The 27,169-nt window shown below is 35.3% G+C and overlaps 1 protein-coding gene across 3 annotated transcripts in view; it reads left to right on the top strand.

Annotated features, from left to right (window-relative positions):
- Positions 1-27,169, top strand: part of GRID1 (glutamate ionotropic receptor delta type subunit 1) — a 1,107,390-nt gene that overhangs the window by 791,427 nt on the left and 288,794 nt on the right. For all 3 annotated transcript variants that reach the window (XM_051982367.1, XM_051982369.1, XM_051982368.1), the window contains exon 5: positions 9,861-9,914. In XM_051982367.1, coding sequence (XP_051838327.1) covers positions 9,861-9,914 — 54 coding nt within the window. The remainder of the gene's footprint in view (positions 1-9,860; positions 9,915-27,169) is intronic.

The following is a 27,169-nucleotide window of genomic DNA, read 5'->3' as shown; positions in this document are numbered from 1 at the left end:
TAATGATAGACTAGAATATTGTTGTGATCTATTGGGTTTTAAATAAATAATTCAGTCTCTGTCCTATTCTTCTCTTCCCTTCTTCAGAAGGATCATACAGAATGTTCTGCAATGGGACCCAATAGCAGGAAATTTTTAACAATGAAATCCTTCTCCCTGGGTTCCTTTAATATCTTTTAAAATGTCATTTTATTGACCAGGCCAGTGAAAAGGTTGCCAACTTGTTACTGTGGAATATACCAAAGCTGGTATCTTTGGACTTACACAAGGAAACTCAGCCTTTAATACAAAATGAAGAAATCATTAAACTTCTTGTGGGGAAAACATATGGAATTCTATTATGTTTCAATCATCTCCAAAGGTCATAACATCTCTCACTTGCATGCTTTTCTGCTTCACTTCTCTTTCTCAGAGCCTCTCTAGATGCATAGAACATGTATGGACTTTGAGGAATATCAAAATCCATTTGTACTATACTAGGGCCCTCGTGGGTCCCTGTTCATGCTTAAAAGGTTGGGGGGAAGGAGAAGTGGAAAGCTATTTAACTGTGGAGTGATCATACTTTCAGCCTTGAAACAGATGGATTTTTGGTCTTATGAACTCTTAGAAGTTGATGGACATTATAATATCCCATTCAGTTCCTCCTTGTCTATGACAGACAACTTGGTATAAAGAAAGAGTACTAGTTCCAGAGATAAGATTATTGAGATAATAAAAGGGTTGGGATGAGTCTAGCAGCTTTACAAATTTTATAGACCTCTAGCTTAGCTTAGAGCTAAATTAAATTGGGTCTCATAACCTTTTTGTTTTTACATAAAGGTAGCTATTTCAATATTATTTACTTATTTTGTAATTCTATGTATTTTATTCTATACCTTTAAAAGACATTTTCTTTATTAGACTGATAAATGGGTCTATGACACAAAATAAAGCAAGAAACAACAAATGAGTGTTGTGGTCTGATTTTAATTATTTACTCTTCCTAGACTTAGATTTAGAGAGGGAATTTATAAGTCATTGAGCCCAACCCCCTTATTTTACATATGAGAAAGCTGGAGTCACAGCAAGGTTTAATGACTTACCCAGCCTCACAAAGTTAGAGGCTAAATTTGAACCTGTCTTCTCAGACTCCAAGTCCAATGCTAAAACAAACAAAAAAATAAACAAAAACTCCATATTGCCTTCCCTCAAATATAAACAAGAAGAAGCAAGTGTTGGAAACATCAAACTGGGATAGGTATGTAAGTGTCTGGCCCTCTATACAAACTATCTTGTGAATTATCTTTCAATCAACAAGTTCAAGAAATATGCCCATTTATGGATAGGCTTATCCATCCCAAATTAAAACAATAGCCTCTATTATTCAAGTGTGAACTCAAACCTCTAAACGGTTAATTCAGGAGAGTTTTTCATTTTATCAAGTCATAGTGATTAGACATATATGACTAGAACTTACAATGATTGTTGAAGCTAGTTCAAGATGAGTTCTTCAGACAGTCCAATAAAGGAAAGTTTTCTGTATTCAAGGTCTGCTCTAAGACAATATCCTAAAAAGTGATCTTTGAAAGGTAACACCTGCCAGATATGCTTAATTTTTTTTTAGAAGCAAAGTTATCTTTATTTGGCAGGTGGATATTTCCTCTGTTTTCTTTCTTAGTTAAATTGTGAACTTCTTGAGGATAGAACTGTTTTTTGCCTCCTTTTATATCTGTTAAGGACCATTCCTAGGTGAAGAGGCAGGTCAGTTCTCTGAGAGCCTCCACAGCTGTGAATCATAACAGCTGAAGGAGTTGCAAAGCAGGCTGTACTGACACAGGTGTTGAGAAGTGGGAAGGAGATAAATTGGAGGCAGAGGGAAGAGGAGAGAGGTCAGATAACGCAATTGCCTCTCAGTCTCCTTTTATCATCATCATCCTCTCACATGAAGAGATCCAGGTGTGAGTTAGACTTCCAGCAGCCACTGGCACAGTACTTGGCACATTTTTGTTGTTCAGTAGTTTTTAATTGTGTCTGACTTTTAATGCTTCCATTTGATGTTTTCTGGGCAGAAATACCATAGTGCTTTGCCTGTAAAATCTCATTTTACAGATTGAGAAACTGAGGCAAGCAGGGTTAAGTTATTTGTCCAGGGTCATATAGCTTGTAAATGTCTGAGGCCAGATTTAAATTCATGAAGATGAGTTTTCCTGATTTCAGATCTGGCACTCTTTGTACCTTGCTGATTACCTGACCCATTTGGCACTTAGTAAAATCTTAATAAATATTGATTCATAGTTTTTTATTTATTTATTTATATTCCCCATGCTTTCTACTCAGAGGAGTTAGTATGTCAACCTTTTAGTGTCCCAGTGTGATCACTGTAATGACAGAAGACATTTATCTAATGCTTTAAGGTTTATAGGGAATTTTATGTGCATGATCTCATTATATTCTCAAGATACTTCTATGAAATAGGTTGTCTAGGAATTATAATGATCATCTTATATATTAAATTGTAGTTCAGAGCAGTTCGCATAACTTGCCAGTGGTAACTGGATTAGTGATTGGCAGAGGAAGTACAAACCTAGATCTCTCCTAATTTTAATCCCAGATATTCTTCCAATAAACTATGCCATGCCCACCCATTTCAATTCTTTAATACTTCTTTCTCTTCTCTAGAAAGCTTAGAACTTCTTGGTGTCTTCAAAATTTTTCTGACCACCTTGTTCATTTTGGATCCTTTTTCCTTTCTCCTGACATGTTTTTCTAAATCACTTGAAAATAGTTTTACTTATCAACTGGCATTGCTCTCCACTATACTTCTTGGATCCTTATGGCTGTCATCTTCCAGTCTTCAAATAATTCTGACTCATTTCCAAAGGACTTCAGTAGCTCACTCACAATCCTTCCCTTTATTCTCACTCTTGATCTCCTATTTAGCTTGATATCCCATTTAGGTTGATATCTTCTTAAAAAATCTCAATTTACAAATTCATCAGCTTCCTTAATTTCTGTGAATGGATATACCTTCATTTGACCTCAGTCACACACAAGGCTAATCAAAAGTTATAGATTTTGAGCTGGAAGGGCAGGAAACACACCTTAGATAGCATGATTTCATCCTTATCATGTTATAGTTGGAATTAATGAGATTGAGTGCTTTGCTGAAGTTCACAAGGCTTGCAGAAGGCAAGTATGTGGTTCAGAGAATAGATTGCTGGACTTGGAGTCTAGAAAACCTGAGTCCAAATCAGATTCAGGCATTTACTAGTTATCTGATCCTAGCAAGTCACTTAACCTTAATTTAATGGAAAAGGAAATGGCAACCCTCTCCAGCATCTTTGCCAAGAAATCTCCATGGACAGCATAGGAGTATTAGAGTCCAAGGTTATAAAAAGTATGACACGAATAAACAACAACTCACAGCTAATCAGCAAAAGAGGTAGGATTTCAACTCAGTTTCTCCTGAATTCAAGTCTAGAATTGTATCCACTTTTCTACACTGCCTTCCAAACAAACTTTTCATCTCATCAGTTTTCTACCTCTATGATCCAGAATTCTGAGATTCCTTTCTATGGTAATAACTTTTATCTTTCTATCTCTCTTTCTGCCCAGATCTCCCAAATTTCATAATTTGATATATCTTCACATTTTCCTTCCTTTCCTAATTCCAGAGTTTGCTATTTCAATTCTATATCATTTTCTTTCCTTGAATCCTTTGATGGCATTTACTGTTACTTCTTATGACTTCCTAATTCACAACCCTGACATAACCCTACTGCAATTTCCCTTAATCTGAACAGGTTGCACCTCATATCTGAAGTAATTATATGTCCTCTTACTTTCACCTAGCTTCCCTCAATGGAGAGTTCATGTGTTATTTACAGCTAGAAGCTTTTATGATTCCTTTGGCATTTAGTGATATTTCTGTCCCTCTAATTTACATTTGATGTTTCTGTTTGCCAACTTTATTTCCAAATAGAATGTAAGTTTTTTGAAGGCAGGAACTTTTCCATTTCTTCTCTTCTCCCATTTTAGAGAAATGGATCATAGACTTAGAGCTGAGATGGATCTTGAAGGCCAACTACTCCAATTTATCTTCTCCCACCAGCATTTTACAAATGACGATACTGAAGTTTAGTGGGATAAAATGACTTTACCAAAAGCGTACAAGTAGTAAGAAGCAGATCTGGAATTTGCATTCTCTAATTTCAACACTTGTTTTAGTCCCTCTCTTTCTTAATATGTACTTATTAAGTACTTGTTGAATGACTATTCCATAATTATGATGTGACACTTGGAAAGTGATGGCAATGGTTTGGGGATGAAATGATTAGGCTATTAGTACTAGCTGCATGACTCATAGTGAATCATGTATTCTTCTAGAGGTGCAATTTAATGCTCTAGAAAATAAGAGAGGGGGTACGTGATATTTAAGATCCTCTAACTCTAAATCCTATGATCTCTTAGATAACTATGCCAGGTCTTTGCTAATGGAAGAACACATAATTCTTCATGCTTTCAAAGGGGTGACATCAAACAAAGGGAATTGTTCTTAAATAGTATGTTTTTGCCAAAGCAACAGTAGGTCTTTGAAGTCAATTCAATATCTGTAATTGGAAAAATGCCAAAAGTCAAGCTCTTTGAGAGACTGTTACTTAATGTTAGAGTTAGGGTTGTTGAAAAGTTGCTAATTGCAGACAACCCTTCATTATCACATGTCATCGGTGTAAGGGGGACCCTACATAAATGGCTAACAATTAGTGCATACATAAATAATAGGTGGTATTTGCACTTTGTAAAATAAATCCTTAATGATGCTGTTGGAAGACTTCCATATGGAGGGTTGTTTTTGCTTATTTTTCCCCCTGTTGTTGCTGCTAATATTGTTACTTCACTATTTTCCATTCTCTGACTCAAAGATAAATGAAAGAAGCACATGTGTGAGAAATGCAAATAAGATAATGGGCCTTTGATTTATAATAACTTAGCAAATTGAGGAGAGTAGTCCTGCTTTGAGAGTGGAAGGAACACTGATGGACTACTCCAATTTGCACAGGGCCTTTCTTTTTAATATTCAGAAGTGTTTGCTATAAGACTTATGAGATATGGATACCACTTGGATCTATTACTTGAGACAGGCTGGCCAATCTCTTTCTCTGGTGTTGAAGGTAGCAGGGTATGGGACCAATATAATTTAATTTGATGGAGAGAAAAAAGGATTGACTAGATTGTCTCTTTTTAGATCTTTCCTTGCCTTATGCTTCTAGGATGCTTTGTATTCCTTGTATTATCTTTTTATGTTTGTTAAATGCCTCTAGGTAATAGTAGCCCCAATGTTATCTTCATGCTCCTGGTCATACCAAATTGGCTCACTAATTTGTTTTTATAAACAGGAGCGAACCCTCTTGTTTCTCTTTGGGCCAAATGTCCCACGGTTGCCACCCCAAAGTATATCTCCATGAACTTAAAAAAGATAATATAATTAGTATGCATTACAATACATTTTATTCTATATATTACAAAACATTGTTCTTAGATAGGATTTTTCAGACTGCCATAGGTGTCTATGGCCCTACAACAGATTAAGAACCCCTGTTTCTTTTCCCATCTCTCTCCCTATGCCTTGGGCACAGACTATTCTGGATATGTGTCTCCTTAACTCTACAGTTAGGTCTATAACAAAATAAGACCCTTCCTTATGTTAGCCATTCCTCACATATTTTGAACTGGGAAACAAGGAGCAACACTTCTAAGAGGAACAAGTATGGAGTCCATGAATTAGGATTGATTCTTTTCTGTGGATAGGCATATGTACAGCTTTTTATTTGCTTGTTGAGTATAAATTTTCCTGCCTAATTTCAGCCTCAGAGATCCAGTATCAGGGACCCAATATCATCATGGCTGACTTATGGTTAACCCCCTATTCAGAAGCAGATTATTTACCTTAATTGGGAAAAACCATTATTAATCTTGCCTTCCTGCAATGTGCTGGATCCTTTGATGTCTAATGAAGTTGTTGAAAGCTTTTACTGTTGCTCTCTCCAAGGTTATTTTTTTTTTCTTTGTGGATTTATTTAAAGACCTAAATGGGTATTCATACTAACTCTAAGAATTTGTCAAGGGCCATAAGGGCAGAGTGAAGTGAGGGTTGTGACATCTCCAATATCATAGCATTCAAATTTGGAAACATTGTAGATCTCTAGATTTAGAGAGGGAGAGAATCATAGGGATCATCACTAAAATTCAAAATGGTCAAAGGAGCCTAGATTTGGAATGGGAAAATATCTTAGAAGTCATCTTACCCAATCACCTCATTTTTACAGATAAGGAAATTAAGACTTAGATTAGATAATATAACCAAGACCATTGAGGATACAGGCACATTAAATTTCTTCTAATCAAAATCTTTGATAAATGAGGGAAATGAGATCAAAAGCAGTTCAAAAAACTTGCTTATTATGCAAATTAGAAATATTTGAGTTGACATTTGAATATAAAACCTTAAGGAGTTCACATTCCAATGGAAAAGTTGCTATTATATATAGGAATATATTCATGAAATATAACAAACGAATATTGAGTATGTGTGTGTTGAGGGTGGAACGGTGGTGGAGAAAGATGTCAGGAAATGCTTAGAAAAGGTGGCACTTTTTTCTCTACTTTAAAGATGATTTGTAACTACGTAATTTACACAGATTAGTTATCTGCAGGCCATTACTTGCTCCTCATGCCTCAGTTGTCATTCTTCTGCTCTAGGAAATAATAGTAAACAGTTACCGTATTTAAGCTTTAGGAGAGGAAAAAGAATCATAAGGGTGCTTGTTGGTCCTGCAAATATAATTGTGAGGAATAATTGCAAGAGCATCCTCTTCTACCCAGATGAGAGACCAAGTAGCTTTTTGTTTGCATTTAATGTCTCACTTACCTATTGAGTATCTAGTACTAGTTAGTCTAGGAAATGGGAAAAGTTGCATGTTTCGAGTTTTTTCTACTCTAACCACTGGAGGCAATACATATCCCTTGATCCTTTTGTGACCAAGGACTCTGCTCTGTTCTTTGGAAGATGAAGGGAGGAAAACTTTATGGCTTTCCATGTAAGGGATTTAGCATTTTCACTGAACCATCCCCATATGAATCAAGATAAGAACACGGAAGGTAGGGAAGGAGGAAGTTAGTGGTTTAGAGGCTTCAGTGAATCAGCGTCAAATATAAAAAAGTGTCATTCAAGACAAAGGAACACACTGTACAAGTAACTTCAAATACATGGGATTTTTACAGGGAAATTCTGGGACCGGCATTTACCATTTGGTTATTGGTATTTAGGGGCCTTCCATCAGAACTGGCAGATCCTCTTTAATTGATACAAATATTCTCTTTTTTTTCCAGCTGCAATAACTTCTAATGTTTCTTGCTTATTTCAGATACTAAAGCAGTTATACCCTCTGGGAACTTGAGAGCCCAAAGCTATTTGTCTCCTTGTACCAAAAAGAAATTTAACAAATTACCCAGGTACATCATTTGTGTGAGGAAATAGGACAACAATATTGGCCTCTTGTTTCAAAGGGTTCCGTGGACCAAGTCTTCCTGTCTTTAACCCACATATCACTGTGCATGTGGCTGGGGCCATGATTGGGAGATGGGTAGTCATTTCAGGAAGAATCATGGCCACTTTCTCTTATTAGTACCTAGGAGACCAACAGAAACTATTTCTTCTTGCATTGGATGCCCTGACATTTTTAATCTCCATATAACTATCTTAATTTTCCCCATCCCCATTTACAAGTAATCTGAACTCCACAGCTTCCTTCAGTTAGGGCATAAGCCTAATTCCTGCTCTTGGTTTTAGCAAAATTGGGAGTGTGACTTTCAGAATAAGAAATTTAGCAAATGCAAACAAGTAGGATCCCAGCTGGGCTTAGTGACTCATTACTTTCCCAGATCCCTGTTGAGTGACAATTCTTGTTTTCTTGTTTTCTACTTTGATGGGTCTGAGGGAAACTTGAAAGGATAAAGAATCAGAAGGAAAGCACATTTTCAGGTGGTGCTGATGCTGTTCTTGAAGCTGGGGTTAGGCTTGATGATTAAGGCAGGTTGAAGCCCATGGATTTTTTAGTTGATGCTCCATTCTTGTGGTGGGTCACATTGCTAGGACTCTGCATGGATGTCAGAAATTAGCTTTTTATTCTCTAGAAGTTTCTTTTCTTTTCAATTCATGGAAAAAAGAGAAGGTTTTAGATTTCCTTCCCTACCAGGCATGGGAGGGGAAGGAAGAGGGGAAATTTGATTTGGAAACCACACTTTATTTTTCCTGGCAAGAAGCTTCCCAAAGGAGTCAGGGAAGAAAAGTGGTTGTTCAGATCTCTCTACTTTTTGCTTTTTTGGGGACCCCCAGTGCTTAGTACAGTGCTTGGTACATAGTAAGAATCTAATGAATGCTTGTCCACTATTGTTTACATTATTGATTTGTTTCTCCTGGTCAGTGAGGAATGATATGGTCATTCATCTGTTTCCTCAACTTAGAAATTTTCAGCTCACTCTTGGGGAAATAATCATTGTGTCTGTTAATTTTTCATTCTATACTTGTTCATAAAAGCCTAACAATCTAGAATCCTTTAGTACTATGGCAAATTTGCTTGTATTGGGTTGGATATAGAACTGAGCAGTTGAGGAAATGAAGTTCTTAGAATCATTATGTTCTATTTTTGTCCTTGACAAAGGTAAGGGGATTCCATATGTTGGAATTAGTAATTCTGTTGATTGTTTTTTCTTTTCCTTTTTTACTCTCCTTTTTTTTTTTCTTTCTTGTTATTAGAGGTGGTTGTTTAGGAGACTGGAAGGAAGAATAAATATATTGGGAAATGAAGGTGATATAAAAATCAATAATCATTATACAATAAATACTCCCATAAATAAATAAATAATTTAAAAAGAAGCTGATCTGTTTGCAGTAGGACAAACCCAAGACAAGAAGGAGAGATTCTTCTTTGTTTGGGATCCCAAGCTTATATTGGGAGCACTGGACTCTAAGTCAAACATACCCTTATTCATCTGCTAGGGGTTTAGAAGAAATTATGTCAAACATGATGATAAGTTGATGATTTGCTCTTTTTTTTCCTTTTGCCTCCAACAAGGATTATTTCTTCTCTCTGACAATGTTTATATGGCTCAGACCACTGTTTGTGGAACAAAGGTCAAAGCTGGTTTTAAATTAAAAGGAGAAAGAGTAGGGGCTAAATAGGAGGATTAGGAAGGAAAAATTGAACCATCTATAATACTTTAAGGAGCCAGTTCCTATTTTTAAAGTTGTCATGACATTTATGGGAAAAACAACAACTTTTAACACAGAACATGAGATATGAGGTATGAGAAGGATGAATTCATGCATCCTGGGTTCCTGGCATGATATTTATTAAATATTCCACTACGATGGTAACATGAAAAGAACCTTGACTTTGTATTCATATATCTGAAGGTCATAACCACTGACACTTACTTCCTGGGTTATTTTAGGCAAATCACTTTGCTTCCTTGTGCCTCAGTTTCCTCATCTGTAATTAAGGAAGGCCAATGGCCTCTGAGGTCCTTTCCAGCTTTATATGTTTCTGATACACCGGGTTTAAAAGTAGTTATCAAGGAACTTCCATATTGGTGTTAGGGGCTCAGTCTACTTGGTCAAAGTGATAATGGTGATATGCTCATGTGGATAGCTAATACATACTTAATTAAAGCTAGCATCACTAGCTCTGGGAGACAATAGGCTTTTCATAAACAAAAATGTCCAGAAAATTGGTGATAAAGTGATCCACACATAATGATCCTTGGTAGTTTGTATTGCTTGTTCACAACCTTTCTCTTTTTCTTTTTTCATTTTCCTACAGGCAGTGGAAACCAACCTGGCTTCGAAGGACAGCCATTGGGTATTTGTTAATGAGGTAAGAGTCCTTAGGCTGGGTGGCCGTAGCCTGAGTTTATTTCTTTCCCCATTTAACCCTCAACATTTTGGTGTTCTGGCATCAAGACCCAGATTGCCCCTTTAATCATGGCAGTGAGCAATTAAAAAGCCTTTTCCCCCAACTTACTATACTATATTGTACACTATACACTATATATAATGTACGCTATAGTTGGGAGTATGTACATATGCACATTCATGCATGTATGTAGTTGTGTCTGTATGTGGGTTTTGGGGTAAGGAGGATTCTAATCACATCTAAGTACTGCTGCAGTCAGAACATCTAGAGCCCAAGACTCTCTTAGGCAGTCAGTAGCAATAGCAGAGAACTTTGGATGTAGCTCTGATGTTAATTGATATCTGACTCTAATACATCCTTTTACTATTTGCCTTTCTTCTGTTGAGCTGAGATTATCAGCAACTCCTAAATTAACTGATCAGTTTCTAATAGCTTCATTCCATGAGAAGCCAGGTTTATTATAGAAGTAATTCATTCTTTTATGATGCATTGTTCTCTATTAGCTCAGGCTCAAATAGTTGAAAAGGATCTGTCAGTTTATTCTAATAATTGTGCAGATAGTATCAGGTAGCAGTTTGCTTCCTGAGCCTACTTTTCAGAGCTTTCCCACATAAATCCACATCATTTTAGGTGCTCATTTTATCTCAACCAGTCACAGACATTTAAAGTAACTATCCATTTACCTGTGGCACTTTTATAGTTTATAACACTATGTAATTAACAAAGGGATATTGCATCCATTCTTTCCTTTACTGAAGGGCTTCATAGAACCGTGTATAACCTCCTAGTCATCTGATATCTGCTAGTCTGAGTTCTATCAGCATTTTCCTGGGTTCCAAAGAACAGAATTCTCTTTGTTCTCAGAGGCACCCTAAGTCATAGACCTGAGGCTGGGTTTTGTTTTTGATGTTTCATTCAGATTGTGTAGGGACACCCACAGAATTCCCAGTATAACTTACAATTCTCATAATTGCTACTAAGCCTATAAGGATGAGGAGATCCAGGCATTTTTGCTTTGGCTCTCTCCTTTCTTTTTGGATCTTTTGGATCTTTCCTGTTTCTTTCTTTCCTTCTTTCACTTTTCCACTTTCCTTCTCCTTTTTCCTTTATCCCTCTCATTCCTCTGTTTCTTTCTATCCTTTTCCTTCTCTCCCTTCCTTTCTCCTCCTTTCCCTACTTTCTTTCTCTCCCCATTCCTTTTTAGTCTCAACTTTTTGTCTATTTTCTCACACTTTCTCTTGTTTTCTCTCCCACATTCTTTCTCTTTCTCTCCCTCCCTTTCTGTCTCTTTCCCTTTTCTTTTTCTTCTTTTATTTTTTATTTCTTCCTTTTCCATTTCTTCTCCTTTCTTCTCTCTCATCATTTCTTTCTCTCCCATCTTTATACAAATGCACCCAATATATGGGATCACTCCTCATTTGTACCAAAGCAAGGTTTCCATTGGTGTTCCATGGAGTAAGGCTAATCTATTTTTGCCATATCTCAGCCTGACAAAATAAACATCCTTATCCTGACCAGAATAAGCAACTGCATGGGCACTCTGCTTAACCACAAAAATTCATCATTTCCAAGGTATGAGATGAAATGAAATCAGAAGAATATTTTGGACATTGCTGCAACTATAATTTTGTCTGGATTAGGTTTCATCAAATGTTGTTAGGGGAAACATTATAAAGCATCAAGTACTGTGTTCCCCAATTGAATTTTGAAGACAAATTTAGTTGCGAGGCAGAGAGATGTTGGAACACTATCACAAGGTTGAGAGACAAAGGACCTAGGGTACCTTGAAGTCATTACTAGGTGGCCAATAATTAGATATGGCAGACAGAAGGAAAGGGCTGGAGCAATGTAGTTGTTTCAGGATATTGGTGTGTACCAACTGGTAGCACATATTGTAATTTTTCTTGCTAAGTGCTAATTTCAATTTTTCCTCTAAGATGTTGAAAGAGTGTAAAAACTACAAGCACCTGTTGTCCCAACAAAGTTCCATTCACCCATCACAGTTACAACTATGACAGCTTAAGTTTGTTACATGTTTATGAAAAAAATAAAATATTCTGCTGGGGGACACATTTAAAGGATTCCATTCATTCTCTAGATGAGAGGGAGGGAGATGAAAACAAATTGACTTCTTACAAATTTTTCTAGTCTTCATGTGAGAATAAATAACCTCTTCTGCTTCATTCAGACATTAGAGTAAGCTCCAAGTCTTTCTTCAATTCTTTAATTAGCACCCAGAGCCAAATTCTGTCAGAAATAAAAAGGTACTGGGAACACTCAGGTCAGGCTAGGTTCTAGTGGAATTTTATGATAAAGGGCTTTATGTTGGCTCAGTTACTGACACTTGTGTTTTGTTGTTGTTGTTTTTTGTAAGCCCTGTAAGAAATTGAGATTATGTAATATATTTGACATGTATGTTTTTGACAGAAAGCTGTAATAGTAGGTAGTACTGATTAAATAGTGAATAGGATGTTCTTCATGAAATCAGCATTGTCTTTTTATCCTCATTTAAAAGTTTATTAACTGTGCGATATTAGGTAATCCAATCAACATCTCTGATGTTCAGTTGCCTCATCCATAAAATGGGAATAATAATAGCACTTTCCTCATAAGACTGTTTCTAAGGTCAAATTATTTAAAGCATTTTCGAAATCTTAGTATATTATATAAATACCAGTTATCAATTAAGTGATGGATATCAGCTATATAAATTCACAAAAGCCTTCAACAAAAATGAAAAAGGTTGTAATCTTCATTAGCTGTACCAATGAAATCATGGTCCATTGGAGTATTGAAACAGAATGCTATGCAGTAAATGCATTTCTATATAAAGTCAACTATTTTTCTTAGAGACAGCTCCCTTAAGTATTAAATACAGACACATTCCGAATACCCTGGACATATGTTTTACTCTCTTCTTCTAACACCATATGGCTCAAGTGGAAAATAATCTTCTAGTTATTATTAGTTGCTTTTTTTCCCTCATATGACATCATGTTAGACACTTTGCATTTATTAACTATGGAAATTTTCCATGATCGTTAGCAGTAGGCAAATAAGTTTATGATTTTCTTTCTGGATGATCCTAGATTAAAGCTAAACCCATGTTGGCAAGTATTCTTAATTCATTTTTCATTGCATAATGATTTTGGTCAGTAAGAAATAAGGCTTCATGATGTAATATATTTTGTAGTAAATATCACAGCTTAATTTTGTTTTAATAATAAATAATGGAAGTATGAAGGCATGTGGCTACACATCTATGTATATGAATATATATGCATAGTAGCATATTAATACACATTAATAATAACTGTATATATATGTGAATGTATATCATATGTGTATATGTGTATATACAAGAATTGTTTAATTATACAGCCAAACTTCCATTATCTTCTCTTATTCAAATATATCAGGCTAAAATAGCTATAAGTATACATATGTGTATATACACATCTATCTGTCAGCTATCTATAATTTCAGTATACAACTGACATCACCACCCATAATCTTTTTTTTTTCCAGAATTGAAAGAATATTCATATTTTAAACTACAAACTCGTGTGTGTGTGCGTGTGTGCGTTAGCTGATTAATCTAGATCAGGAGTCCTTAGATCGGGATTTGTGAAATAAAATAGTTTAATTTTAACATAATTTTTTATGATCCTATGTATTTTATGTATTTAAAAACATGATTCTAAGAAGAAGTTAGCAGATTTCTACCGATTGCCAAAGGAGTCCATCACTTATTCATATGCACAGACACAGATACAAACATACACACATGCATACGACTTTGATTAACTTTGTTTTGTTGTTTTAATCTCTTGTTCTAAAGATTGTAGAGAAAGATCATTCCAGATAGAAAAAAAGAAATAGCAGATTTATTCCCATCTGAGGCGTTCACAAACTTTGAAAATGGATTGTTTGTTTTATTCTTTTCTTGCTAGATTATACTTTAATATTGTCAGGTGGAGATCTCCTTAGTATCTTTCTACTGCCTCCCCACCAGTTCTTACTTACCCCACCCTAAAAACATTCTCACTACTTGTCTTTAAGTGTGTAAGAGAAAGAAGCCCCTTTCAAATTAGTTTTGATAACATTTAGGGTAAAACATATTTTAAAAAATAAAACCTACAAATCATCGTTAAATATTCAAGAATCGTATTCTAAAATATATCTTATCCAGCCAAATTAATCAGCACATGCTTCCTGTGCTCTCTACCATGATCAGATCATGACCTATTCATATCTACTTCTCTCTATCTTTTGGATACATATCTAACATGTATCTCACACCCAACTCACTCCCTGGTCTCATCCTTTATTAAAATCTTTCTTTTCATGTTTTCCACCAAATTTTGGAGTCATTACTTCTGATCACAACCAGCTCTATTCAGATAACATATTCTATATTGAGTCAGGGAGTTATAACTTACTGCTCCTTACCAACAAGATCCTCTGTCACATTCCCAATACTATTCTAATCTCTCTTTCTCTCTCCATCTCTCTTCTCATCCTCTTCCTCCTCCCCCTTCTCTGTCTCTCTCTGTCTCTTTGTCTTTGTCTCTGTCTCTGCCTCTCTCTCTCTCTCTCTCTCTCACTTTTTTTCAGCAGCCTTTTGAGAATTTATGGGAATACATGAATAAGAGTTACAATTTAAAAAGGCATAGATGAGTTCTAATATATACCATTAGAACAAGTGTTTACATCATTTAGTTCACAAGTCCATTAAAGTATCAGATGATTTGGGCCATATCCAGAGTAAATGGATCAATTAAAATTGAACACTGTTGAAATGTTGAACACTGAAATATAAGACAGACAACACTGATCTTAAGGATAATATAGTCTAATGTGAGGGAAAAATATAGAAGAGTAGAGATCAGGGAATAGTATCTAGAAAGTCACAAAGACAAAGAAATTATCCATTTGGCAATCAACTAATATACCTTTTTACAAGAAAAAAATAATACAATAAAATTATTTTGATACTAATACTCAAAAAAGAAGTTTAATGGGGTTGGAAGTAGAAATAGGACAAAGAATAGTTGTAGGAAAGTACTGATTAGATAACTGTATAAGTTGTAAAGCATGCTCATATTCATCTTTATTCATTGCTCTCAACAATAATAGTATACTATAGATTTGTTGGAGTGATATAAAGTGCTGATTTTATTAGCCTCTTGATAATGGTCAGGAAAGAATTCTGGAAGAGAGGATTTTGAAGAATGATAACTAAGTAAAAGGGAACACATGGGATTATCATTAGGAATGGTGAGAACATTCTAAAAATTATTTGTGAATAGTGAGATTTCAATAGATAACCGAATGATTTTTTTAAAAAATATTTCCAAAATGGTAACATTCACAAATCTGAATAATCTGATTAATCTGCAGTTGGCCATAATTTATGTGTTATAGACATCCTAGTTATTTAGAAAAAGAAAAAAAAGGCACATTTTTATTACAAATTGCAATTTTCCTACTAATTTCTGTCATTTTATTTAATAGTACTTATTCATACACTATGAAAAATGCATTAGAACACTTGCCAAGAAGAAAATTTTCATATTCATAGTGCACCACCCATAGTTTTTCCAATATCAGACACCAGAAAATGGCTGGGTATATTGAAGTGGACTGAATTTTCAGGTTAACAGGTCAGTGCTACCTTTGCTCCATAGTGAGGCATCTGATATATCTGATCTATACCCTCTCTATTTTTCTAATATTTAAAGTACCTTTAAAGTCTAATTTCATTGAAATTTTCTTTTTAAAAATCACAGTAATGTCTAAGTACCATTTTTGTCTTTGAATCAGAGCCTGGGATCCAGTATTTATTGGCTCTTTGTTTATTTTTCCTCCCTGTGTCATCTGAAAGAGGAAGAGAAACAGGATTTGTTTTTATTAATTGAAAAAAAAAAGGCTGTGTTCTGTATTATTGTTAATATTTTTTGAACCCAGATATCAGTTACTCAGAGTAGTAATGAAAGCTTGGTAGAAAAGACTGTGTCAAATGCTAGTTCTGATGGTAAAATGATTCCTGCCTCTATAGAGGTTTCATTCCATCCAGAGAGATAAGGTACATCCATATAGCTAAATAGCAACAATATTCAAAATAAATACAAGTTAGTTTTGGAGGGACACACTAGATGGGAGTTTATAATCTGAGATGAGTTACCTTTTATTTTTAAAATATATTTTGATAACTATTTCAATATAACTGGTTTCCTTTGCAAGCCTTTGTATTTTATTTTATTCAGTTAGAAAGATTATTCAGAGAAATAGACTTTATGCATCATCAGACTATCAAAGAGGTCCATATAAATTTTTTTTTAAATAAGAATTTTTTTCACTTTTAGCTAGAGGTTATCAGGAAAGGGCTCATATAGGAGGTGGTGCTTGAGCTTTGGAAGAATCTAGGGATTCAAAAAAGACTATAATAAGGATTTGGTGTGTTCTGACTCACCTTGCCAGATTCTGTGTAAAAATCTCATAGTATCTAAGAAAATTGGAATTACAAGAGTACACAGCCAGACGGTAACATGTAGTTATGCTTACATGCTGTTCTCATCAAAATGAGAAGAAAAGCTATTTTTTTCTATTCATTCATTCATTCATTCATTCATCCATCCATCCATCTCTCCCCCTTTTTTCCACTTCCATTGACAGACCTGAAGTTCATTCCTGCACAAAGCTTCTAGACCTACTGTTGTGAATATATTCAAGTGTACTTTAGTAAGCTGGAACCATACTTTAATGACAATTGTTGTCCTAATTAGTGAGGTTTTACTCCCTTACAGGTATTGTTATGCACAAGGAAATTGCTTTTTTTTCAGGAAATGCTTCAGCCAATTTTGCATCTCTCAGGATAGGGTCTCTATTGCTGCACAGATGTCAATTTTGGAACAGAGAAGGCTAAGAGAGAAGATGCCATTTCTCTAAGGGAAAAGACTTAGCTTTCTAAACCTTAATCTAGAAAACGCAGGGATTCACTTGATTAAATGACAGCACATCTCTTCCTAATGATGGTGCAGAGGGATTAGACCAAGTCTCATCTAACAAGTTATAATAAGATATATCTGATATAAGAAAAGATGGAAGTCGGATATAACAAGGTTTGCTTATTAGGCAAACCTTGTTACACTTCTGCTTTCTTGCTGAAACTTATGTTTTAGAGAACATGATTGGACCCTCTACCCTTGGATCCATGTAACTAATTATAAGCTGCGTTAGGAAGATGTTCTCAGATATTTACTTTCCATCTCTGTTCTCGCTAACAGAGTTATCTGCTTGATTGCTCGATTGAGAACCTAGATATTAACACAAATGCCTCAAAACTATTACCGTTGCTTCGTTCATTGCCACCCCGTGAGGCTGCTACTGTCTCATAGCCTGGATGATGGGCTTGTTTCTGTCATAGGAAGTCTAGGTCTCTTTTCAATCAACTTAGAAATCCTTGCCAGGGAAAGAGGTTCAGAAAAACCACCACTGTTGTGGCTTCAGACTCCATGTTTTTTGACATCAGTCAATTGTGCCCCAAAAGTACACTGTCATCTCTCAGAGTTTTGACAGAACGATCCCCAGCAAAGGCAGCCCTGACACTCTTGGTGCTTTAAAAATAGATTTAATTACAATGTATTGCAAACGTGTCTGAAAACGAAAGGTTAGTGCCTTTACCTGACGGCAGTTTCATCCATCGCTTTCCCAGCAAACAGATCCTTGGTTGATTCAGATAAACCTGCTGTATTCAATCAAATGCGCTAGAAAGGCTTTATTAGCACCCTACCATACCCTGTCATTACACCTTCCTTGCCAGTCTGGGTAATTATTATGCCTGATACAGAAGTGAGAACAGAATCAGATACACATGGGGTAGAGAATAATAACAACCAACTCACGTCTCTATAGTTTACAAAGCACTCGCCTTACAATAACCTACTGAGGTTGATGGGATGGGGATGATTATTATCTTCATTTTGCAGTGATTCAAGAAGGGCAAGTCACATATTCTTGGGTCCCATAGATACTAACTTAGTTGGCTGAAAACTCATTAATGTGATCTAGCATCCAACATTGGTAACATGGGCTTAATAGGCATTAAAAAGGCATTGTTTCTAGGTTAAAAGAGGCCATGGTCCATCTGTTTTCTCCACTATGCAGACCATATTTAGCACTTTGAGCTCATTTCTAGTTGTTGTATCTTAGGAAAGCTATTGATGAGTTGGAAAAGATAAAGAAGAGAGCAACAGGAATGATGAAGAAACCTGGAATCATGACATACAGAGATTGGTTAAAGGAACTGCAGAAGAGAAGACCCAAAAGGAAAGGAACATGTAACCATTCCCTGTTTGTATTTAGGAAACAAATATGGAAGAGAAAATAGACTGATTATGTTTGTGCCCAGAGAACAGAACCAGAAGCAATGAGTCGAAATTACATAGATGATGATTTAAGCTCAATGTCAAGGCGGGATCCAACTCCCCCCTCTCCCTTGACACAAACATGCTTGTGCATGTACTTCTTAGGAATATATGAAAACAGACAGACCCTTGTTTAGGTTACTCGGGTCTCTTCCATCTACCAATCTCTGGAATTCTGTGCTAAAGTCAAAATTTGAATTCTGACTCTTTCTCCCAAATTACAAATTTGGAACAGAAAGTATATGGATCCTTTGGCGTCAATCCAAAAGCCATAATTTCAAATGCCAAAAGTAAGTAAAACAGTGATAGAATCTAGGGAATGCTAGGCAGGAGGGGTTCCTGAAAAGCCTATGTCTCAGTTCAGAGATCTTCTCAAATAATACCTATTTTGATATCCTTTTGCATCCTCTTAAAGTTTGTCAAGGAGGGGATGTCAAACAGTAAGGAAAGGACAGAGTCTGTGCTTACAGAATCTGAGTTCAAAATCTGTCTTTGACATTTAATGCATATGTAATTTTATACAAGTTGTTCAATCTCATTGGAACTCAATCTCCTCATCTGTAAAATGTATGTCTACAGTTAACTATTGTACCTTTGAGCTTGGAACTTTGGCCTTTGAACTATTGGGTAGAGCTACTTTGTTCTATTGAGCAGATTGAAAAATCTCAAACCAATATCAGTCTGTTCCAAGGGTAGGACAGATTTCTGTAACTCTTCTCTGCTTCACTACCCTAAATAATTGGGTACCAAGATTCATTTGCAGCAGATAAAATAGTTTATGAGCTACTAAAGCTTGAAAAACCCAAGCTTCACGGGGAAGTTGAAAACCATTCTGTTCATTCAGCACAGGTCATCCCTCAGCCATCCCTAGGACATGCTTTTTAAAAAATCTCTACCCTTACCTCCACTGCAGCCTTCTCAGCATTCTTGCCACTTCCCTCTCATTTTAAAGCATGTTTTCCTTTCTGAAGTTTTCAGTAATATTTGGTTCAGATTACTCACTTACTACTCTCAAAATAAGAATCACACAATTTCACAAACATAATATTTTGAATTTGGTAAATATATTAATGGTCATCTAGTACGATTCATGCTAAAAATAGTTCTTATGATACTATACTTAACAAGTAGGTATTTGGCTTTAATGATGGAGAATCATTTATCTCCTAAGAAAATCCATTCTACTTGAGAGCAGTTCCAATTTTGAAGATCTTTGCATATCTAGCCTTTTTTAAAAAATAATGTTTACTTATTATACCTTATGATAACCTCTGGTATCTAATCTATTTTTCCATGTGACAGCCTTTCAGTATATAAAAATAGTTATCCTTTTCCCCCTGAATCTTTTCTTCTTGATGTCAGGAGTCTTCAAAGATTTTTTGAACAAAGGATACTATTTTCATTTTTTTTAAAAAGACAAAACCAAAAACATGGATGCACATTTTGTGTATATTTGTTCACTTATAAATGAATATTATAAAACTTATGCAAAATAGAAATGATAACATGAAATAATGATGAAACAATATTTCTTTCTAGAGGAAATGGGGAGTCATTGCTGTTTATTGAATAGTCACAACTAACCTTTTTGAAAAATCACTTTGACCACAGTATAGAGAAAAGATTAGAATGAGGAGAAATATAAAACATGATGGTCAACTAGAAGGTAAATTCAGTAGTTCAGGAAAAAGATGATGAAAATGGTATCTGACTAGACAAAAGGAGAACTAATGAAAAAAAAGATATAGAAATGAAAAAGGAAAAGATATAGTAGCTCATTTAATAGGTGAGGAGAGGATGTAATAAGGAATTGAGCATGTAATAAGAAATTGAGGATGGCACAAAAGTTATGAACTTGAGCAACTGAAAGAATGGTAGTGTCCTTGACAGTAATAGGGAAGGTAAGAAAAAGTGATTTTAAAGGGAACAATAATGTTATAAATCCATAATTGTGGCAACCTATTATACTTATTTGATTTTTTTCTACTCACCCTGTCCTCCCCATAATAACAAAAGAGGAGATAAGGATTTTATTTACTGGCTATGGCTCAAGAGAATAGAACTCACTTTCTGAGGATTACTGTCACAATCAAAAATCAGTCACTAGCATGTCGGAATGAGTGTAATATTCCCACTGGCTGTTGTATAGTTACTGCTGTGGTCTTCTTAGTGTTGAAGTTATAACTGCTCCAAAGTATTGACTCCTAGCTCAGAATTAAGAAGGTTAGGAACTTGTCCTGGGGATAGAGAGGGCAGAATGGAGGCAGTTTAGGTAATAAAGAAGATTGGTTGTAGTGTAGACAGTTGCTTACCATGATTTCCCACAATGCTTCTCTTCTGAAGGATAGAATTTGACTCATGTTTTTCACTCTTTGATTGATTACACAGTTCTAGGGATGAGGCTACAAGCCCCTTAGGTTTATCACATGGCTGCCTTGTTCTTCTATTTTCTGCTTTGGGGCATAACTGTTGTAGACTAAACACTCCAAATTGATTTTCTTATGACATAAAGTAAGGCACTTCAATACCAGTCTTCTTGTTATCACTGAGTTGTTACAGTTGTGGTCAAATCTTTTTGAACTCATTTGGAGTTTTCTTGACAGACTGGACTGCTTTGCCATTTCCTTTTCCAGCTAATTTTATAGATGAGGAAACTAAGGCATAGAGGGTTAAATGACATGTCCAGGGTCACACAGATAGTAAGTATCTGAGGACAGATCTGAATTCAGGAAGATAAGTCTTCCTGATTCATTTATCGATGGTATCAGCTAGCAGCCCCTTCATTATCCTAGTTGCCCTCAATTTTATACTCTAACTCCTATTGGATTGCAAACTCTATGATGGTAAGAATAGTATCTTTTTGTTTGTATCTTAAAAGCCTAACAAAATGGATAATAATGAATCGTCTGTCCTTCTTTGAACTTCTGCTGTGGACATATATCCCTGTAATTTCAGGAAAGAAAAAGAAACAAGAAGGGATAGAGTACCTGCCCAGGAATTAGGAAGACCTGAGTTTAAATGTGGCTTCAGACACTTAAAACTTACTAGCTGTGTGACCTTGATCAGGTCACATAACACCAATTGCCTAGAAAAAAAGAAAAAAGAAATAAGGAAAATAGGTAACCAATCAAAGAGACTAGGAAACACAGAAAACCAAAGTAATAAATTCTTTTTATTTTGGTGAATAATTAGATGAGAAGAGCTTCCCTTCCAGGACCCCTATCAAGCACAACCTTCCAGTATCTTCAGATGCCAGAGGTGTTCACAATGGCGTCATAGAAGCAACGATGTGGAGCTTGAGAGGATAGGATTTGGAGTCAGTGGGAATAAGTTAACCCCTGGTCCTCCCATCAATTTCAATGTGTGATCTGATCCAAATCATGTAAGTCCCAAAGGTTTCAGATTTCTTTTAAAGTTGTGGTAATAGCTGACTACTCGAATTCCTCCTGTCTTTAAATTTGGGGAATTGTGATCCCAATAAAAAGCTGTAGGATTTAGAGGGTAAAAGAAATATAGACATTATTTAGTATTTACTTTCAGAAAAAATCAGCATTTATTAAGAAACTATCATTTCCAAACTGTGGATACAGACAAGAAAGGAGACAGTTTCTACCTTCAAAGAGCTTACATTTCCCTTTATTATTTTTATATTTAAATTTTTTTTATATATATCCAGTGATCTCCAAATTCTCAACAGGGTTGATGACAGTATTTGTCATATCCAGGAGAAAATCATTGTAACACTACTGTCATAGTGCCGATATAGTGTGTGATTTTGACCCATACATAAGAGAGTCTTTATATGAGAAAGTCCTTCAAGGCTTCTTTTTTCCCCCTACCATGTCAAATGCTATCAGTAAACAATAAACAGTAGGATCTGCTATTCTCTACACATCTCAACCCATTATGTTACCATAAAATGTGGTTCGCCATAGAAAATCCCCTGTGACTCACAAAGTGGAAATAGGTCAGATACTGAGCTGGGTGGGTGTGGGTGTGAAGGCACTGAGATTTAGGATTCTTTCTGCTGGGCCATGTCGACCTTGTTCACTGTATTTTAAATAGGAATTTTACGCTGAGCTTCTTACGGTATAGGATGCCAAACATAAGTATAGCTGCTTAAATACCTTGGGGACACGTTTATTACAGATAAAAATCTAGGTTTGTGGTAATGAAGTCAGAAATGAATTGCTGGAAGCTCATAGCAACGGGAATAATCAGCTCTGGGCAGGTAACCTGATCTGATAGAAAACTAAATTGATGGGTTTAGGGACTGAAGGAGAGCTTGGCCTCCCTCAAGGGCATGGGCAGAGGAAAGTTCTTGCCCCAAGCATCAGAAGGTAGGAATTAACCAGGTAAACTGTCCCTAGAGAAATGGGCTGTAATCCACAGGACTGCAAAGATCTGGACTGAAGCATGGAGAAAAATAGGGCTTTACATTCACAGGATAGAAGACAATTCCAATTTCCTCATCTTCAGTACGAGCAAGTAGAAAGGTATATTTAAAACAAGAGAGGAATAATGAATATATAAATAAATCTATGAATAAAAAAAAGCACAGATGCTAGGGGGGAAAAGTGTAAGGAACTCTCCAAGGAAGAGAAATGGAGGAAGGGAGGGTACCAATGAAGGGAAGGAGGAAATAATAGAGGAAGAGAAAGGGATGAAAGAAGAGAGAGACAGAGAAAGAAAGGAAATAATGGAAATATAGGGAAGATGGTTGAGAGGAAAAAAGAAGGAAAGAAGGAAGCAGGAAAGAAGGAAAGGAGAAATAGAGGGAAAAGGAAGGAAGGAAGGACTAAAAGGAGAGAAGGGAAAAGAAAGAGGAAGAAGGGAAGGAGGAAGAGAGAAATGAAAGAAGGAAAGAAGAAAGCAGGGAAGGAAGAGAAGGAAAGAGAGAAAGAAAGAGGAAAAGAAGAAAGGAAGAAAGGAAGGGAGGAAATAACAATTATTTTCCCAAAGGAAGATACCTGTTCCTTTTAAAAGTTAAGATATAGGAGGTAAATTATATTATCTCTTTACTGAGGATCCAATGGAGGTTAGTGACAGAAGATTCTTAGAATCCTTTATACAAGTTGTTAGGGAATGGTTTAGTTTGAAATGTTGATAAAGCTTTCAGGTTTTCATGGAAAATACTTTTTTGTTGTTTTCCTATTGTTGCCTGGTTTCAGGATGCAAAGTGGGTATTAGAGATATTGTATAGAAGGAACTGTGAAATATGTTACATTATCAAGAGATATAAATTTGATGTCATTAAAATAGTCTTGTTTCCAAATTATGTCAGAGCTGCTATGAAATCAGTCGTCCTTAAGTCCAGGGCCATTTTTAATAATTGCTAACAGAAGATCACATTATTTTTTTCTCCTGAATGACTAGTATCTTATGTTTCATTGTGAAGTGGCTAAAGTCACTGTGAATGAAATGAGGGCTGTGTGTATGTGTGTGTACGTGTATGTGTGTCTGATTGCATTAGTCTTTTCTATTTTATTTTAAAGAAACAGAAATGGCTTCACTTTCTACAGTTAATATTATAATGTCTTCATAATTAAAAATAATAGCTTGTATATATCATTTTCAGTTTATTTCATATGTGTTACTATCTCATGTGATCTTTTCAACACTTTCATTAAGTAGGCAATGCTAATATTCCCATTTTAGTAATGAAGAAACAGAATCAGAGCAGTGAAGAGACATGGCTGAGTAAAAACAAACAAACGGCAACAAACAAATAAAAAGCAAAACACAACAAAACAAATAAAAAGTAAAAACTCTAGGACTCAAGCCTGGAAAGTTACAAAGCCCAGAGCCCTGTGTCCAGGAGCATCCAGATGCTTTTGCTATGCTCAGCTCCACTCAGACCAGAGATAAAATATTATATTGCATTCTGGGTTTTAGGTAAGTGGGAAAACACCAAGTGGATTACAATCAGGATGATGGAGCTCAAGACCAAGTCATATCATTTAAGGTAATAAGGATGTTAAGCTAGAAGTAAAAATTTGGGGGAAGAGTAGACATAGGGACCATGGCTACTCTTTTCCTGTATATGAGGATTCAACCAGGTTCTGCTTGGGATTTTGCTAAAGCTCAGGCTTGATTTTCCCCATCTCCCCCAATAAAAAAAAATACAAAGTTAACTATTTTGCATTTAAATCTCTTCACAACTTGATTCTGATGCTTTTCAAATGTTCTTATTCTTCACTCCCATTTTGAGATTGTAATATTTGTCAGTCCCTGCACATGATACCTCATTTCTTACTATAAATGTCATTATGGACCCGATTGAGAGTTTTTGTGATCCAGTGACTTGGAATCATAAAGACTTCTCTTTGAACTCAATGTCAGGCACTTGCTAGGTTTGTGTTTCTTTCATATGCATTAATTTTCCTGTGATCTTTTGGACACTTCTGTAAAGTAGGCAATGCTAATATTATTCCCATTTTATGGATAGAGAAACAGGATCAGAGCAAGTCATTTAATTTCTCTTGGCATTAATTTTTTTATTCTATAAATTGAGAAAATGAAATTAGATACCTTTTAATTCTAAATCTTATGATCCATGAAGAAATATGGGTTGAATGATAGCAAAAATGGATCCAATGAAAAAATTCATTGGATGATCAGATGCAAAAGATTGATGATTGATGGATCCATGCCAAGTAGAACACAACAAGGAAAGTTTAGGGAAGAATTTTTGATTTTATTATGGACTATATTTCTTATCAATGACTGAATGAAAGTACAAATGGTTTTGCCTCATTATCAGATTCATAGATGGCATATAGGTGGAAAAGGTAAGAAACTTTTGGAAGGAAATAATCCAAAGAAGCTCCCAGAATTATAGGTGATCAGGCTGAAGAGGGAAAAAATGGTATTTAGGAATATAGAATTAAGGATAAATGCAAAGTTTTATACTTTACTTCCAAAAATCAAGCACATAGCTCTAGGCTAGAGAAATAGGAGTATTTAGCAGTTCAAAAGATAAGAGATTTGTTTTGTTTTAAGCAGACTAAAAGTTGAATATCAATCAATAGTGTGTTATTGAAAGGTTGTGATTTTTTTTAATGTTTTTAACTTATGGAATAAAACAAGCATTTCCATAATATAATATAATAAAAAAAGAAAGATAGTTACACATGAAACTGCAAATCTACTATGTATAATTTGTTATTCCTTTTAAACAAACAAAGTTATGTAAATTTATTTTTTCTTCCCTCCTCTACCCCAAAGATGGCCACCATTAGACACAAATACATATATGTGTATGTGTGTATGTGTAAAATTATTTTAAACGTGCCTCTGTTTATCAGTTCTTTCTTTGATTCAGATGTTTTTCTTTTTATGTCCTTTATAGTTAATTTAAGTATTTATAATAGTCAAATTACATTTCCTCAAATTCATTCCTTTTTATTGTTTCAAAATTTATTTACTTTTTAATACACATTTCTTTATGAATCATTTTAGGAGAGAAAAATCCGAACAAAAGGCAAAAACCACAGGAGAGAAAAAAACAGAAAAAAGAAATGAACCCAGTGTGTGTTGATTTATATTCAGTCTCCATAATTTATTTTCTGGATGCAGATGGCATTTTCTATCCAAAGTGTAAAGGAATTGCCTTGGATCACTGAACCACTGAGAAGAACCGTATCTTTCATAGCTGATCACACATTCTTGCTGTTATTGTGTACATGTATTCCTGACTCTGTTTGTTTCACTCAGCATCAGTTCATGTAAATCTTTCCAGACCTTTCTAAAATCAGCTTGCTCATGATTTTTAATAGAACAATAATATTCCATTACCTTCATATACCAAAACTTATTGAGCCATTCTCCAATTAATGGGCATTTACTTATTTTCCATCAAATTCATTCTTAAAATAGTACTTCTAGGGAAAGCAAAATAGTGCAATTGATAGAGCACCTGACTTGAAGTCAGGAGAACTTGAGCTCAGATCTAGCCTCAGACATTTAATACTTAAGAGCTGTGTGGCCTTAGGTAACTTTCTTAGCTCCAAGTGCCTCACCAAAAAAATAAACCAAAAACCCAATACTTCTGTTATTGTAAACGGTGTTCTCTTGGTTCTGCTCATTTTGTTCTTCATTGTTTTGTGCAAGTCTTTCCATGTTTTTCTAAAGTCAATGAGCTAATCATTTCTTATAGCACAATAGTATTCCATCACAATCATATTCTATAAACTTATTCAGCTTTTCCTTAATTGATGACTATCCCTGTAATTTCCATTTCTTTGCCATCACAAAGAGAGCTGCTTTAAACATTTTAGAACATATAGATTCCTTTGGTTTTCTTCTTAATCATATTATCTTAATTGAATTGAGAGAAATATATCATCTAGAATCAAGAAGTTGATTGTCCTTTTGTACTAATTAACAACCTGGATATTATGTGAGCTTCTGAAAACAGTCTTTTGAGAAAAACTTTGACAAGATGGATCATGCATAAAGGAGGGCACAAAGAAATAATTTGAGTTTTCATATAAGAAAGATTTTGAGGATTCTAGGGCTGTTTTTCTCTCAGTTCAATGTGGAGACAACACATTGAGAGACATGGTCAACTTGATCAATATTCAACATTTATCAACATGAGTAATATTCAAATAACTGTCAGATGACAGAAGAATTAAGGTGGTTTTTCTTAGTCCTACTAGATAGGATTACCAGGAGGAAGTTGCTAATACACAGAGAGAAGACAGTTATGGAAACAAGCATAAACAAATAAAACAACTTAGAGCTGTCTCCAAATGGAATGAATTACCTTTTATCCTTTGGGAT

The sequence above is a fragment of the Antechinus flavipes genome, chromosome 2, assembly GCF_016432865.1.
Source record: "Antechinus flavipes isolate AdamAnt ecotype Samford, QLD, Australia chromosome 2, AdamAnt_v2, whole genome shotgun sequence".
Taxonomy (NCBI): domain Eukaryota; kingdom Metazoa; phylum Chordata; class Mammalia; order Dasyuromorphia; family Dasyuridae; genus Antechinus; species Antechinus flavipes.
This window is presented reverse-complemented; position numbering and strand designations above follow the sequence as displayed.